We start from the raw sequence: 17,243 nt of genomic DNA on the forward strand, positions 1-17,243 counted from the left end.
CTCCCATGCGGACTCTAACAAAGTTGAGCCAACTGAAGTAGAAGGAAGAAAGTCTGGTGTAGGGAGGAAGAGACAATAGGAACTTGAGAAGTCACAAAGCTTCACGCAGACAGAAGAAATAGGCTTTGAGGTCAGTTGTTCACATGGTAACTGTAGTTAGCATTAAGTATATTTTAAAATAACTAAGTAAATTTCAAAGATCTCACCATAAAAAAATAAAAGTAGGTAAGGTACAGATGTATTAGTCATTTCATTATATATGTGTACATCAAATAATCACATGTGCTTCATACGTTTAGTTATGATTTGATAATAAAATATTACTATTTTAAAATATTTTTTTCTCTTTTTCTGTCAGATTTAGTGTACTGATCTTTTGCATTTGAAACTCGATTATTGATGAACTTTTCTGCATTGAAAGTGTTCAAATGAACAGGAGTGGCTGACTGCTCTCCAGTGTCCTTGGTGGGCATCTCCTAGGCATTTATTACAGACCTTACAACTTTTTGAAATCAGAATTTGGTTGGGCAATATCTAGGGAAGATTACTATCATGGTCAGACCTGAAGCTCTCTAAGGCAAGTGACTTCTTAGAATGAGGAAACAAACTTGCTTTCTTTGATGCTTGCCCAGGAACACAAAGCTGGATATGTTTGTTAGGGAAAGTGTGTATATGGGTATGTCAGAAAGGAGTGTGACAGACAGACAGACAGAGGTGGTGCACACCTTTAATCCCAGCACTGGGAAGGCAGAGGCAGATCTCTGTGTGTTTGAGGCCAGCCTGGGCTACAAATGAGTTCCAGGACAGCCAGGGCTACACAGAGAAACCCTGTCTCAAAAACAAACAAACAAAAAAAAAAAAAAAAAAAAAAAAAAGGAGAAAGGAGGAGGAGGGAGGGAGAGGAGGAGGAGCAGGAGGAGGAGGAGGGGGTGTGGGACCAACTATAAAGTTTATCTCCCAAGAACACAACAAGGAGGAGCTCAGAGGCTAACAATAGAGGAGAACAAGCAAACAAAGCTTTAGAAGCTGGACACACGGCAGTTATGGCAGAGCAAGCTTTATTTCATTGGTAACAGGAGAGTCACATCTCCAACTCCACGAAAGATGAAGTGCACTCACAGCGGCTTCGCGTACAGTGATGTCATCCACCAAGGTTCTTCCTACTCAAAGCTGGAAATCAGCTTTCAAGAAAAGGTGATAGGAAGAAAACCGTGCTTACCCATCTTCATCCAGGAGGTATACACTTCTGTCTCTTAAGAATAAAGCCCTGATCTGAAGGTGTGCTAAGTTACTATTACACTGAGTACTTCCTATGCCAAGTACCGAGACAAGCGCTGTGATGTGCCAGGGTGAACGTTTACTCCAGGGTGAGACTGACCTTCTCATGGTAGAGTCTGGTTATCTTCTCGGTGTGGGGCTACAGAAAAGAAGGCTTGGGAAGAAATGACTTTACAAACCAGTTTGCCTATAAGACTTGCAGCAGCAGGATGGTTAGAGCATGGTAATCAGAACCTGATGGTCATGGTATTGGTGTCTTCCGTTTATTTCATCTGAAGTTAGTCCTGCCCCACAGCTGTTACAGCCATTGTGTCCGGTCTACATCCCAATCTGTTTAGAGCAGACTTCCGTTCATCCTGCAAATTCTTTCACCCAAGATCCTCGATGAAATCAGGGAGGGAGGGGCAGAGACCTCTGTGCACTAAAAACTGCAGCCCTTCAGTCAGTGAGCAGGACTCAGAAGAAGCAAATAGAGAAGTGTGGCTAGTGCAAAGCCCTCGAGGGGGAACGAAGGGTAGTCCTGACTACAGCAACCAAAGGAGATCGTGACAGAAAGTAAAGAAACTCATGGTGATGTCTGATGTCCCAGACAAACTCAGGTCCTTGTCAAGAGCCCCAAATGATGCCAAACCCTACTCAGTTTGGGGTCTGTTCACTTGGCCTCTTCTTCCCAGTGTAATGAATGGCTCCTCTTTTTCTCACACAGGAAGTGTACAGACCCAGGAAGCCCCCTTTTTCCTATAGGTGTTTCTAGTAGGCCCAAGGAAGATATCACTAGAAAGCTCAGCTTCTTTCTAGTTCTCTACAACTTAAGAGCCACAGGCATTTACCTGTGACTTTTGAACGTTTTGGGACAAGGTGGAGACACTCAGCTCCAATGAGTGCTAAGATCACTAAGGGTGACGTAACCTTTGAGGTCCAAGACAGTCACTCTTGGGCTGGAGACATTACATTTCTCTGATGGTGGGCTGGTGACAAGTTCTGTGGCTTGGCGGGACTGGCTATTGGGTAGCCTGTCAGATCACATAGCAAAGCTCTCTTCTATTCCACCGAGAAAGATCCCTGCTTTGGGGGCATTCCAATCCCCCGGGAGTTTCTCAGACAAGTACTCCCGTCAAGCAGGCCTTGGGCCTCGCTTTCCTCCAAGACCAGCCCTTCCATGTCTCTCTGTCTCCTGTTTTGTGTTTCAGTCACAAAAGCCAAAGAGGGAAAGCATTCATAGTCTTAAAAGCAACAGTTCTTCCGAAGCTAAAGCTACAGACAGCAAACAGGGACAGAGGCGGGCGGGAAGGGATCAGGGGCAGGAATAAGAATGAGAAGCAGTAAAAACAATGGTGGACTGAACAGAAAAAGATCGAGGGGCCGCAGGGAGCAGGCCAGGGGGGCGGGTTACGCAGAAGATGTCTTCTCACTCGCAGCGCAGGAAGGCTGGAGGTGAGAATGGGATCCAGGAACTCCTCGCACCTGACCCTGACTTACTTGCTGGTGGCTGTTGTGTGCAGCCTCCTCCTCGATGCTGTCTGTGAACTCTGTGCTTGTGTCCTCGGCATCATCGCCCGCAGCAGCAGCAGCAGCACCTGCAAGAGTCCAGAAGAGAAAGGTGACTCCTTCACAGGTGGCTTCCAGATGCCGGGTGCAATTACACGCTTGCCATCCACCTCTGATTTTTTTTCTGTTCTTCATGCTCTTGGCCAGCAACAGGGAAAACAGAACCAAGCCTTCTCTTAGGCAAATGTTGGTTCCCTCCTAATATTTCAGCCTAAGCCTCAAAAGCAGCTCACTTGGACTATCCTGCTACACTTTAGAAGCCTTCAGAGTGTCTGTTCCTCTCCCCCATTTCAGTGGATTCTTCTCTGTTCTGTTCATACCCTAAAGGTCTCAACATGGCTGGACGTTACTAACCTTTCTCCCACCACTGACTACTGAGCAGGCCCCTCAACTCCTGGTACCAGGGCAGCTCCTCTCCCACTCTTCCATGGTTGGGATGGGTTGTCCATAGGGTGACGATATCTCTGAGGAACTCATCTCTGGGGTCTGTGTCTCACACAGGTCAGGATGTGAAGCACAGGGCGAACCAGTTTTCTGACTCCTCTCTCCAGCCACCCCCCCCATACCCCTCTCAATCTCTTTAAGCGCCAACTTCCTTTGCCTGGAAGATTCTCTGTACTACTCTGCTCAAACCGTGTGTAGTCTCATCCTTTCATCTTCCAAAGATGTACCTGTCACCCTCGAGCATAAGCATCTATATCCTGCTCTAAGAGACAAGTAGCTGCAGTTAGCGGTCTGGGCAAAGGTCCAGGGTGGCGCTGGGCAAGAGAAACTTCATTGAGGATGGCCTTGTCCTGTGCCTGCACTGCTCAAGAGAGAAGACTTTGATCAGCAGTTTATACTTAAATGGCCATCTGTGGCTAGTGGCTACTGTACAGGATGGCACAAACATGTAGCATTTATTCCTTTTAAAATTGATTACAATAAAAGATTGTTCATGCAATTCTACACTAAGAACTGTGACTCACATTACTGATTCCCGCCCCCTGCCCCCAGAACATCAAAGAATACCTATTGTGACACTTTTGTATCTCATGGAATTTGCCAAGTTAGGGAACATTAACATCTAGTTCTGATCCTGCCTTTTATCTACTGAGTAACCTGGGGCTGAAAGAATTCTGTAGTTTGTCTAAGGTTATATAGCTAGTTCTGACAAGATTTGGGCCCGTAAATCAAGTGTCTGGACTCCGGAACTGTTGTTTCTCACGATGAAAAACCTGATTACTTCTTCCAAGACCAAAGGATCCCCCCTGAGCTCAGACACTCATAAATGAAATCTCAGCACGAAGAATGAACATTCACAGCTAGAGTGACGATACTTCTTACCTACCTCAAGTAAGCATAACTTACTTCTACTCTGTACACCAAGCAGAAAGAGCGCAGCTCACATCTACCTTCCAATTCTTAGTACCTGCAAGTCCACGCCAGGACATTTGCAATGGCCTGCTCATCTCATCAAAGAACTAAGAGGTAGGTGATAAGTGTGTTGTCTTAACAGCTCAGGACCCCCAGTCTTCACTGTGAATGCTGCTCTACCTTCAGGGGAGAGCAGGATTCTATCTAGTAAAACCATCTACCAGCAGGCAACTGTACCACTCAGTATCTTTAGATACCTCCTGCAGCCAGCATATAGCAAGACTTTACAACTACTCCCTTGAAAGGCAGAACCATCTCCCTCAAGGTCCTGGTAAGTAGAGATGAGTGAACATCATCCCTAAGCCCGAGCTGCTTTGGAAGCCTACTAGAACCAGGATGCCAAGTCACTGATGGCATCTGTATGAAATCTGCCCCGTCCAACAGTAGAGATGGCATTTCTTCCCTTACAAAGAAAATGAGTTTTCTCACTAAAAAGCTTTTCTCACTGTTTCCCTTTGGAGCTAGAAAATGACTGAGGGTCAATGAAGCTCTATGAGGTCAGCATTCCCATATCATTCACACTGGACTGTAGAGTCCGCTCCATATTGAGTCCATATCCCTAAGTCATCCCTGTACTGGGTTCCAGGAGTTAAGTTGGAGCTTTTCTGCTGCTAGAACCACGTTTCTATTATTGCTTCTTTAAACCACTGGGAGGGGACAGGATGCCTTGTTTCTAGTTTCATCAGAAATTACAGACAAACGAATATGCCCACTTTCCCCAACCCTCTATTACATGGAGGTTTTGTTTCCGTCTTCCTTAATGGAGCTTGATGGCTACTCTGCCTTTTGCTGAAACTAAAAAGGCTGAAAATGTGTGTTTGAGAATAAAGCCAAAAACAAAAAGGAAATATGAGAATGAGTATGTTGTCTCACACTCACACAAGGTCCTGTTTGGAGGCAACTATCAGACATCCCTCTTTCTGTTACGATTTCAATTTCTGATTGAATGAAAGGAATTTTTTTAGGGCTGCCATGTGGCTCAGCATTAAGAGTGCATGCCTAGCAAAGCCCTGGGTTTGATCCTTAGCATGGTCTCAGATCTGCAACCCCATACTTGGAAGGTGGAGGCAGGAACATCAGGGGGTGAAGGTCTTCCTCAGATACACAGTGAGTTTTGAGGCCAGTGAGACCCTGTCCCTCTACCGAGAAAAACAAAAGAATTTTCTAAGCCTTTTACAAAGCAACCAAAGACTACTTTCTTAACTATCTTGGGATAGTTTAATCTTTTAAGTGGAAGAGACCCAACACTTCTAAAATTGATCGCCTGCTCACTTTTGATAACATATGAGATTCTCTGTGAGCTAATGATCTACCCCTTTCCAGTAACCTTGCTTCTCTGAGATGGAGTTTACATGTCAGTACAGAGATGTGGCTGAAATATTATCAGACACTCTGAGTCCTCAAAGGATCTTCTCAATGTGGTTCTGGGAAGTTCCTGGGCTCTGAAGTCCACAAAATAGAGGTGATACCATGTGTCCATCTGTACTTAGTTTTCTACCAGCTATATGACTTTACAAAGTACACAGAAATGAAGTTTATACAAGGTAACAAAATCCTTGAGTTGACAGTTTAAACACTGTGTAAACACAAGATATTCTTACTAGTGAGGCAGGCACTCACACTTTTGTAGGTATTTTTAAATTGAAGATGGCATGGTGATAAAGAATGTGGACTCTGGTGCCAGATCACCTGTTTGAACCTGCTTTTGCCACTAGTTATATGACTTTAATTAGGGTTGGTAACACTATCTGTTCCAGGCAGCTGTTGGGAGCTTCCAACAGCTTCAGACTTCAAAGGGTTTGCCGACTCTGCGTGCTTGGAACAGTGCTTGGCACGGCGGTGTGTGATCAGCGGGTCTGACCCTTAGCAGTATCGTTTGGCTACTGCTGGAGAACTGAAGTGGTCCTTGGGCTGGGAGGCTGGGGGCCGGCAAGACTGAAGGCCACAGAACCTAACCGAATATAGGCAGCAGAGCGAAGTGTCAATCCTGATGATGCTGATTTTACCTGAAGGTCTTTCCTTCTCGATTACTGCTTCATAGGACCTGAGGGAAGGCCCAGGCTGTCAGGGACACAGGGTGAGCCCTTTTGGAAAGCCGCCACGGCCACCATCAGATCAGAACTGCCCTGACACGCCACTACGCACGAATAGCTTTAAAGGAGACTTTATGCACTTTCCTTTTAATTCTTAATTCATGTGAAAACTGGGTAGGGTCAAGGCATTCTCCGCAACTTCCACTCTAGGGCCGTTCTGTCCCTTGAGTTATTTATATGGGAATGGCAAGGAGCAGTGCCTCCCCACAGTAACTTCAAACATGGCAGGGGTCACATGTAACTTATTTTGAAAATGGATTTGAAGGGTCGAAGCTCACAGTCTGGTAAGTTTGCAGACCAACTGCTCTTTCCCTGAGGATCTTGTGCCGGCCTTCTCCGGCCCATCTTACTTTCATTCCCAGGCACTCTGCCATGTGCTCATTATCATTGGAACACTCAATCTTCACGTTATGCACCAAGTCTTTCTGGCTCAGTATTAGGATGCTATGTGAGAATCAAAGACAAAAGTTCTCTATAAAGCTTCAGTTTGCCCTATATCCATTCCCTTCAGGACTGAATTAATGTCAAGATTTGTTCCAGTACTCCTTAGCTTCTGCTGAGATTGTTTTAGACAGATGTTCATCTTGGAAAGTAAGTAGTGCGGCTCTGTTAACCGGCAGCCAAGCCTCTTTATGGTGGACTTCTGTGTTTCAGATGCAATGTTTCCTAAGAGGGCTGTCCATGGGAATATTACTAAGAAAGAAGCTGCGTTAAGTGACTAAAGCAAATTCGACTCCCAATGACTTTCCAGGGTACACAATCTCAACGGGACTTTAGTGTCTACTCCCCCAAAAGGCTGCTTAGTCCATGTTTCACCTATCTTAAACTGCCCTAATGTATAAATTAGGGCCATTCTGGACAGATCAGGAGATAGCCCCACAGTCTGTCTGTCCTATAAAGTGACTATCATGTCAAGGAATTCTCCGTTTGCGGCATCTCTTCAAGGAACAAAAGCATGCTCTTATAGGGACATTAAACGATGGCACCACCCACCACAGCAGTTGACCCTCAAATCGGGCTGCATTTACCACTTCTCTTCAGCGAGGAGAGCAAGAATGGATTTTTAAGGCTTAACACGCCCAGTTCACTGCTATGGGGAAGTGCAATGCTGTTTCTTTGGTCTGGCTTCCTTGAGAGGAGGAAAAAAAAATGGTTTTCCTCTTCTTTAGTTAAACAAACACGCATGCATGGGGTCTGACTTTGACTTGGAATTTTAGTACAATGATCAATAGGCTGACTCCTATAAAGGAACAGAAAAAAGGACATGAGCTTTCTCTCTCTTCTCTCATAAATCTTTAAGAATGAAACTGAGTAGCTTCTGTTGGCCTTTGATACTTTTATTGGATCAGTAACAAGTGTTGGTGTGTCTCAACTGAATTAGCTGATATGCTGACACACATATAAAAAGCACAGGCTCCACAGCACAGATATTTACAGGTTAACAACACAGTTCCAGGAAGAATGAACTTGGAGAAAATGAGCAGCTTAAGGTGGTGAGGAAAGTCCTGAAGTAACTGAGTGCCAAGTTTCTGATCATCTAATGTGTCACTTCTTCATCTGAAGTTGTTGTGAACCACCTTTCCTCAATACCCCACAACATTTCACGTGATAAAAGCACCATTGCTTCCATTATTAGATAACAAACACCTTGCACACAGAAGTGTATGGTCTACAGAACACACTTGTCTATGTACAAGCTTCTCAAGTGTTTAGGTTTAGCAGTCAATCTCTAGCAATGATGAACAGCGGCACAAAGCCGGTCTGTGCCCTCTTCTGGGCCACTCACAGCACATCTACCCACCTCTGCTCCAGTCCAGAGAACAAAGCTCACGTGTCTAACAGTCCTGCTCCTCAGATTACTTTGGACCAAACATTTCAGAATACTCTGGAACACTCTATTTTATCTTTCCTGCTTTAGCATGAGGGAGGGCAGGATAATAAAGACTACTTTCCGGAATTTGGTTTTAAACAATGAAAGGAAAAATAACATAAAATGAGTGTATCACTTTGTAAGCTGAATTATTCTTACCTGACATCTGGTAAAACTTGTTGGCTATACAGTTTTCGATTTCTTTCCATTTCTCATTCTCTGTTGGTAATAAATTCTAATGCCAATTTTTATTTGGAAAACTCGTCCTGGCTTGTGCGATTATATAGAAAAAAATGAGGACTTACCTTCTGTCAGTACTCAAGAGTACATAAAGGTAATATATTTATTTTCTAATTTTAATAAAATGCTTTAATAAAGTCATTGTTACCAATGGCATGGGAGCAACTTCAAATCATAATCCAGAATGCAGTGAGATTTGAAACTCGACATAGAGAAGCCTTTGCCATGTTCAACCTAAAACTAACTCAGTTTGTTCTGCTAGGCAGTCTTTAAGCACATGAGTTATAACATGGCTTTCTTGACGTCATAGGAGCTCTGTCCCCTTCTCCTGCAGGCCACTGCTGGTGACAACCCTGACAACTACAACTAAGACCCTTGTTGAGGAGACAGCTGAGGGGTTTAGGAGTTCCCAATGTGACGATTTTATGACTCTCTCCTATAAAAAGATCATGAAAGGAGAAAATTCTCGCAGGAGTTTTCTGAGTAGTAAGCCTAGTTTTTAGAACTGCAGCATTTGGAGGGATGTCTAAACAATGGGCTCACAGCTCTGCCAGGACAGCTCAAGGAAAACCGAACTATGGAGAAAGTGTATTCGGCTGGGCTTAGCAGTCAGGAGCCTCAGGTAGTCAATTACATTTTACTTCTGAGAAAGGGGCGGGGCAGTGTGGTGTGACCCGCGGCTTCTCTCCGTGGTCACCATATTCCAGTATGAGGTCAGAGAGATGAATCAACTTTCCTGAACTATTGTGGAGCTGTGAGCACAGCTCTTACAATAGATAGTGACTAGGAGCTCAAACAAGCCCACGTGTGGTAGGACTTTACGCACCTCTTCCGTGGAAGTCACTTCCATGGAAACGGTGTAAGTCCCGTCCACCAAAACCCTTCTACAGGGACTCTGTGCCGGTGGAAATCCTCCACAGGTTCTGGTTTTCTTTGATCCTTAATAGGTCTCTTTCTATATGGAATATAGCTGAAAGTATTTTAAAATGTAAACAAGGACAATGTGCTTTCCCTACAATCAGCAGCACTAAAAACATTGCTGCTGTCTGTCCCTGAATGAAGAGACGTGGGTATGGAGGCAGATGAGGCGGAAGTGGCAGAAATGGAAAGTAAGTATGCGTCGTGGCAAAGTAGAAGGATGGCGTATTGAAATAGCCCAGCCATTCCTTTGCAGAAATTACAACGTGGCTGAATTGCTAGAAACAGAACATCAGAAAGATGTTGAACAATAGGAGCCCACCAACAGTCGGATCCCAACAACGTCACTTAAACCTGTGGTAGAGGGTTTAAGCTCAGTGGTACAGCGCTTGCCTAGCATGCACAGAGTTCTGGGTTCGAGCACCCAAGATCAAATATAAAGGAACACAAAAATTCTAGATTAGGAGAGAGTTTGGAGAAAGCATGTCAGAAGGCCTTTCGTTTTATTCCTTAACTGAGCCTTCTTAGAAGCCTTTTCCAACTCAACAGTTCCAAAAGCTAGACTGCCCTCCTTGGCCTCTTGCAACCATTACTCTGCAGATATTTCCCACTATTTACAACGAAACGTGAGACAAATGAAATCTATCAATAATGGATTTTTCTAAGTTAAAGTTCAATGCTTCTAATTAAACAAAGCCCAAGGGAAAATCTGCTGCATTATTGTTCTTTCAAGAAAGTTTTTATTGAAGCACAAGCTTCTGTGAGTACATGATCCTTTAAATCTGAGTTTATTGAAATATTTTTAAACCCCCCCACAAAGGCAGACAAGTCCAGCTAACATTCTGTGTGTCTACAGAGGAATGAAGATTATAGCATGCTAAATCCAAATCTATGAATGACATACAGAATCACAGTACCATCCACCTGGGGCTTACACACTACAATTCATCAGAATTGCGTTCTGTAACCAGATGCCAAATTATTGCACAAGTGTGTAGGCCTACCTAGCACATTATCTCCAGGCAGCACAGTCCCCAGCCTCATTCTAGCATCAACGCCAGAAAGGAAGTACCAGATTTTAGTCACATTTACGGAATCAATAACAAACACTTAATTTACCTGTCTATCAACCTACTCTTGTTAGACATTGGCAGATGGACTAATTATTAACAGACATTACTATAATCACTGCAAACTCTTAGGACCTAAGAGTCACCTACAGCTGAAGCTTCATAGCAGCTTTGCAAAACTTTGTTGGTCCAATAGTAAAGTAAACACATTTCCTAATTGCCTTGTAATGACCTGACAGACCAGTCTTTAACTGATTTGACCTGTCTATAGCTCAACTCTATTATCTTCTCCCCTACTTGCTAGTTACATAATGTTTTACTTAGGCAGGGCTTAAAGTCTCTTAAAATGGGGGAACTAAGAAAACTGGGTGGTTCTGCCATCTTTCCTATTAAATGGTTCCTTTTCCCCAAAAAGCTGTTAAAACTGAAATAGCACATCCATTATAAGGAAGGCCATGCCATCAATCTTTGTGAACTACTTCATCAGAAGATTCCGGGGTGCTTCTCTGGTGGAATATTTTCTTCCTGTCCACTTCAGGTTGACTGATGCTCATCTGTTATAGACACAGCTGAGGTTACAGGATCTTGGACAGAATTTGGAATGTAACACACACCATGTCAACACATGGATGTAAAATGCCATGTCAAAAAGGAAGGGAAAGGGAAAATCATGTGCTCAGTCTAGCTTTGGGAGGGGACTCCATTTTTCTTAGGGTGCTGGAAAGCCTGAACTATGTTCCCTCAGTACCATCTTCAGGGGAGCTGAAACCTTAGCTTCTCCTCTAGGAAATCCAAGCCCTTCAGCCGTAGGAAACTGTATGGGGCAGAATCCACAGCCCCTGCAGTAACCTGTTACTTCTCATATTCTTGACATTTAAGATGCTAGAAATGAAATCTTCGGTTCCCTTTCTCTACCTGTCATGTTGTCCCAAGAAAGTAGAGATGCACAGACCTCTGACACTTCCTTCTGAGTGACCTGAGCCTATTGGCAGCCCACACCGACTTCTTCCTCTAATATGAAGAGATATATACGCCAGAGCAGAAGTAAATGAAGGATGCCACCGTGCCACCTCCAAATGAGGATCTAGAAACCGTACTTTTCTCTGATTCTGGGATACAGGAAAATACTGCTTTCAAAGGGGATACGGGCAGGTAGGAGTGGCAGCCACGCCTCAGTCGCAGCACCCAGAAGGCAGAAACAGGTGCAGCTCTGTGAGTTCAAAGCCAGTCTGGTCTACACAGCACATTCAGGCCAGCCACAGGACAGACATAGCCTGTCTCAAAAAACAAACCAACAAAAATGCCAAAACCCAAAACAAAACAAAAAATGGGGGGGGGGGGAGTGGAAACATCACATAGACGATTATCTTTTTATCCAGAGAACTGTGATTCGGGAATCCTTCCTTTAAAGTCATGTTCTGACTAAAGGCCATGCCTGTGGCTTGAAGAAACCCTAGGCCAGTGAAGAACAAGAATTTTATAGACTTTTATAGACTAGAACTTAATGTCCACTAATCTGATCTTGTCTGTGACTGTCAACAGTCAGCTCTGAAGCAGCCGTAGAGGGCGATATTGACCATGAACACTTTCATGGTCTCTGCTCCTTAACTTAGCCTAAGTCCACTCTCCTGGTTTTGATTATCCTTAGTCGGGCTACAACCACTCCCCAAAGCCATTCTATGGGCTCTCAATCTCTCTCTTTCTCTCCCTAAACCTGAAACTCACTTTATTCCTTTATTTGATTAAAATCTGCTTTCAAAGAGCAGGGTTTGACTGGATGGCAAAAACAATACACACACATGCATTTTATGACATGATATGGAACATGTGAAATGGGGGTGAGATGGGGGGAATAAACTTTATTGGCCTATGGGAGGGGTGAAGGAATGAGGGGAGGCTAGGGAGACGAGCGAGTGGGTACGGAAAATTAAAATGGAATGTTCTAAGGTGTGCGGGCATACTTCACGGCCTCCCTGTTTAAGGGAGACGGGTGTGTGCGATGAAGCTCAGGTCGACTACAGTGACTGCCCTTGGCAGGTGCCTCTGCCACTGGTGACGGCACCTGTCCTGTCACTAGCAAGTCGGCACTCATTCTGTCAAGTCCGACCCGACTCTCTCTGGTTAGTGCAAACAGGGTTTCCGTCCTGGGCTGCGGGGTGACCCGCCAGTGCTCAGAGGGCATGCTGGTGAGGAGCGTGCACACTTTCCAGTTCCCCACCTCCAGTGGCGGCCAGTGTCTCCAGCCTGCTCAAGCGCTCCAGGCTTCTTCCAAGAACTTCTTCTAGTCGGCTGCGCAAGGCCTGGGCCCCTTCCAGTTCCACCTGCAGGGTCCGGTCTCTCTCAGAGCTGGTTAAACATGTCACATGGAAGGAAAGGGGTCAGCCATCAACTATGACGAGTCCACATCCTTCCAAAGAGCCCTCTGTGCCACCTATGCCATCGCCTCCTAAGGTAACTGCTCCCCGAGGCAAGGGTTAAGGGAGTGGGCGCAGTCTCTGGGTGGCCCCTGTGCTCACTGCGGGGACAGAGCAAGGCCCGCACCTTTCTGTAAAGTCTGTCCCTTTAGCTACATTCTGGGCCATTCCACACAAAAATATAGCGCATTCCTACAGCAGCAGAAGAGAAATTCTGTTAGGTAAACCGAATCGAGACTGAGCTGAGGGCTGGGGAGAGCTGTTCTCTCATCTGCACCGAACTGAGGGTGCTCTGAGTGAAAGCAGCTCAAAGGAGGGGCATTTCAGTTCTTTCCAAAGGCAACAACTCGAGTAAGTGGTCCTACCACACCTTCTCATCCTTGTACTGTCCTGAGGTGGAAATGAACCATTTCTAAAGCCAAGTGAGAAATTAGGGGAAACTGAATAATAATAATAATAATAATAATAATAATAATAATAATAATAATAAAAAAAAAAAAAAAAAACATAGAAAGAAAAGAGGCCAGGAGGAAGGCAAGAAAAAAAAGGAAGGCACTCTGAAATGAGTCATAAAGACATAGCACATTAAGCCAAACCTGAGAACTCTAAGAAAATACATTCACATGGTGCTTTTTCTGCGCTTCTGCGTGGAATCTGCCACCGTCACAAACACATGCTCTTCACTGTCCTTAACCCAGGTTAGCACCCCGACAGCCTTACTGTCCACAGGAGAGCAGGCTTGCAGGACATGGAACAGAAATGCAAGGAGCCCACAGAGAGTGCACACTACCTACAAGACACTGTTCCAGACCCCTGACCGGTCTTCGTGCGGAACCTTTGCGGTAACAGTGGGAAAGTCTATTTCAGATTTAGACACGGAGGCTCAGGCCAAGCCCCGCAGCAAATCACAAGGCGAGGAGCTTCCTTTTTTTCTCCCCTTTGGCACTGTAAACACCTGTTTGTCATGATAAACTTGGTAAAAGAAAATAAGAGAAGGTAAAGGAAGGAAAGTTGAAGGTGGGCGAGCCAGGCAGCCCCCCTCTTACTTCTCCGGATGGGCGTGGAACTTGACCAGGCTGCTGTACAGCTGCCTCTCTGCCTGCAGGGCCTCGTTGAGACGACTCCGCTCATCCACTAGTCCCTCTAGCATCAGCAGCAACTAAGGAAGGGAGAGAGAGGCAGCAAGGTGGGAACAGCAACGTGAGACATGAAGCCACAGTGAATCCCGGGAGACAAGACGGTGTTTATTACCCAAGCTTCCTACAGAATGTTACAGTCTTCAAATCAATATCACACTTGTTATATTTTACATCTTAAAAACTATTAGTCAAATTCAAACATGGGAGTGAGAATTGAGGGAGAGAGAGAGTCCAGGAATACAGGAAAGGGTCTAAGATGGAAGGATGAAGGGAGGCAGGGATGAGAAAGAGGGACGCAGTAACAACTTAGTACTCTTTCTAGAAAAAGTCCCTTCACTCAGTACTTACTGAGCATCTCCACACCATCACACGCACTGTTCTAGTTCTAGGGAAAAGCTCAGGAAAGCCATGGACCACCCAGAGACAACATGAGCCACAAGCTACGCTGAAGACAAGCTGCAAACGTGTGACCAGCAGAGAGCTCTTGAAAGTACGTGCCAGGCTGGAGTGAGGGGAGCGGGGCAGACGGGCAGACAGACAGGCTTTCTGAAGAATCTGGCACTGAGAAGGTTAGACATGGGGGAGAAGCTACAGAAGAACCTGTGTCCCACGAACTCACCTGTTGTCTCCGGTTTCCAGAAACTTCCTGACCCTGGGATTCTACTGAAGCAACCTTTTCCCGAAGAAGTAAGAGCTCTTGAGTCAGGTGTTCCATGGCTGGTATGTCTTCAGGGTCGACCAGCTGCATCTGCAGGTCCTAGGAAAAAATACAAGCCAACTTTAAAACCACAATAACATTACTCCGCAGAGCAGCAAGGGACCTGTTCTGTTCCTGTTCTGTTTCAAGGCCAAAGAATTCAGAATCTTGTGTGAAGATGTCTTAAGATAGCTGAGGTCTAGACTATTCCAGTGGTTTTCAAAAAGCTGTGAAAGACCTTTATGAGGTCTTCTTTTATCTGTATGTTCCTGGTCAGCGACTCCAAGTCGGCAGCCTGCACCTGCAGCTCATCTTCTTGCACAGCCATCATGGACTGTAGAGCAGACAGTTCTATCTGTGGAGAGAAGAAAAGCCAACATCAGGCAAACGCTTTTCCATGTCATATCATAAACAGCCAGTAACACGAGAGGAAACCGAAAAAAATAGTGCCGTGGGTCAAGTCAATAAAACAGGAGCGTGGGATCAAAGGATGCTCTAAAACAAACTGTAAGAATGTTTTCTATTACTATACATAACACATTTAACTAATGGGGTCACCGGGATATTTAAAAGTTGGTTACAGCTCGCAGAAGCAAGAAGAAATGGTGTTTAGTTTATGTAAATACTTCAGCTAATACATGAAAATATGGCAGGTTTGGGATGCCTACATTTTATACCCCTTAACGAATTACTAAGGTACTGAGCACATCCAGCGGCTGACACCACCAGGGGTCACCAAACGACATGCCTCCTGGTGAAGAGCATGCTGCCACCACAGAGGAGCCTCTCCACCAGTTAGCACTGTGGGCACCAAGCTTTCAGTGTTACGTCTTCTTTCCCCCAGACGAGAAACTGGATGATAACCAAGCCCAGAAACTCCACGGTAACAACTACCCCTGCTAACATTCACGGTGTGCCTGCTACGTCCCAGGCACACAATACACTGCTTGTATTTAGTTGTCTCAACACACCTGCCGATCTGGCCCCTCTAGTTCAACACCCGCCACTTGACTGCAGCGCACCGGGCTTTGTGCTGACTAGGGGCCGTCCGTCAGCCTGCAGTATCTTTCCCAGGGCCGCTGTCTTCTCTCAGGTACCACCAGCCTGCTCAAGAAAGCCTTTCACTCATCTAAGGTGATCCCCATTGGTGTTACTGTTCCCTGACACTTTCTACAGCATGCTATCTTATCATCTATAAGTACAACATTTAAGTTATTCATTTGTGTAATGTCTGCTATCGCCCTAGTAGGAATTAATGACACAGATCCAGGGAAGGACCCTGTTGATTCTGCACCCATCTCATGCCTAGTTCCCCTAGTTCTAGCTCTGGCTTAGAGAATGTGTCTCATGAAGGAACTGGCACAAAAATCCTCCCCCAGATCGGAGGATGTAACCTCTTTTCAATTATAGTTAAGATGATTTCTACCCTTCAGTGTATAAACAAGACAGCTGGGCCAGGGGAAATTAAGGAACTAACTTAAAATCACAGAGTTAGTAAGTAGTTCATGCGTAGTGCGGAAGTCAGGGAAGACAAATCAGGCTGTCAGGCTTAATGTCTTTTTGATGGGTATTGTACATCCATATAGTCTTTATGGCAATGGCCAGTTATTTTAAGTAAACTTTTGAAAAGCCTATTTTAAGACAGTATGTGGTGGCAGAATAAACCAGGCAGCTTGGCTTTCCCCTGCCAGTCCTCTACACAGACAGCTAGCTGCCTGTGGAAGGCTTGCTTTTACCCCTGCTTCCCTCAGGCCAAGATGCCTCTGACTGGACCAGTCGATCCTAATAACTCAGGGCCTAGTTGGTGCTAGCAGCAAGTTCTATACCTGAGACTTTACCAATAATAAAGTTGATAGTGTCTGCTGCTGATTTTATTTTTCAGGTTGTTCAGAGCTATGGACAACTATTGGGCCCCCCTCGGAGATTACTATAATTACATATCTCAGGATTTGCAGTATTAAAGAAAACAATAGGGCTAGAGAGACGGCTCAGTAGTTAGGAGCACTGGCTGTTCTTCTAGATGCCCCAGGTTTGATTCCCAGCACTCTCGTGGCAGCTCACAATCATCTGTACCCCCAGTCCCAGGGGAACTGATGCCCTCTTGTGGCCTCTGCAGGCTCTCGGCACACACATGGTGCATAGACATACAGGTAGAAAAAAATACCTATACACATAATTTTAAAAAAATGGTAAACTTAAGAAAATATTCTTGCAGCATGATTGAGGTCTGAAGACAGACTGACACAGGTTTTCAATCCTAGCACCAGCTGCTGACCAAGTTTTTACACTGAGGTTTAGTTTCTGCATCGGTAAAAGAGAATATGTATTTCCAGGGCCACCAAGAACTACAGAAAACATCTTCAAAATGCTTGGCATGTGGCAGAAAACCAGTGAAACCAGTGGCTGTTAGTAAGTACCCAGTATTAGAGGGAATATGTAACAGTATTGAGCTGAGAAGTAAGCAGTTGATTAGGGATACATAAAGCTGAGCAATGGAAAGTATCATTTATTCAAAACACATAGTCACGGCCCCTGCGATTTATGACCCTCAAAACAGGAC

The 17,243-nt window shown here is 45.0% G+C and overlaps 1 protein-coding gene across 23 annotated transcripts in view; it reads right to left on the reverse strand.

Annotated features, from left to right (window-relative positions):
- Pde4dip (phosphodiesterase 4D interacting protein) overlaps positions 1-17,243 on the reverse strand; it is a 199,746-nt gene that overhangs the window by 34,162 nt on the left and 148,341 nt on the right. For 22 of the 23 annotated variants that reach the window (XR_013052239.1, XR_013052238.1, XR_013052237.1 and 19 more), the window contains 5 exons: positions 14,922-15,038; positions 14,606-14,743; positions 13,894-14,006; positions 12,652-12,779; positions 2,758-2,855 (listed from right to left, as the gene is read on the reverse strand). Coding sequence is in view for 20 of the 23 variants with exons in the window: in XM_076574651.1 (XP_076430766.1) it covers positions 2,758-2,855; positions 12,652-12,779; positions 13,894-14,006; positions 14,606-14,743; positions 14,922-15,038 (594 nt within the window). In the remaining 3 variants the exon portion in view is untranslated. Of the gene's footprint in view, positions 1-2,757; positions 2,856-10,080; positions 12,780-13,893; positions 14,007-14,605; positions 14,744-14,921; positions 15,039-17,243 lie in introns of those variants that run through there. The other variant, XM_076574649.1, reaches the window with a different exon arrangement.

Source organism: Peromyscus maniculatus, chromosome 6, assembly GCF_049852395.1.
Source record: "Peromyscus maniculatus bairdii isolate BWxNUB_F1_BW_parent chromosome 6, HU_Pman_BW_mat_3.1, whole genome shotgun sequence".
Classification (NCBI taxonomy): Eukaryota; Metazoa; Chordata; class Mammalia; order Rodentia; family Cricetidae; genus Peromyscus; species Peromyscus maniculatus.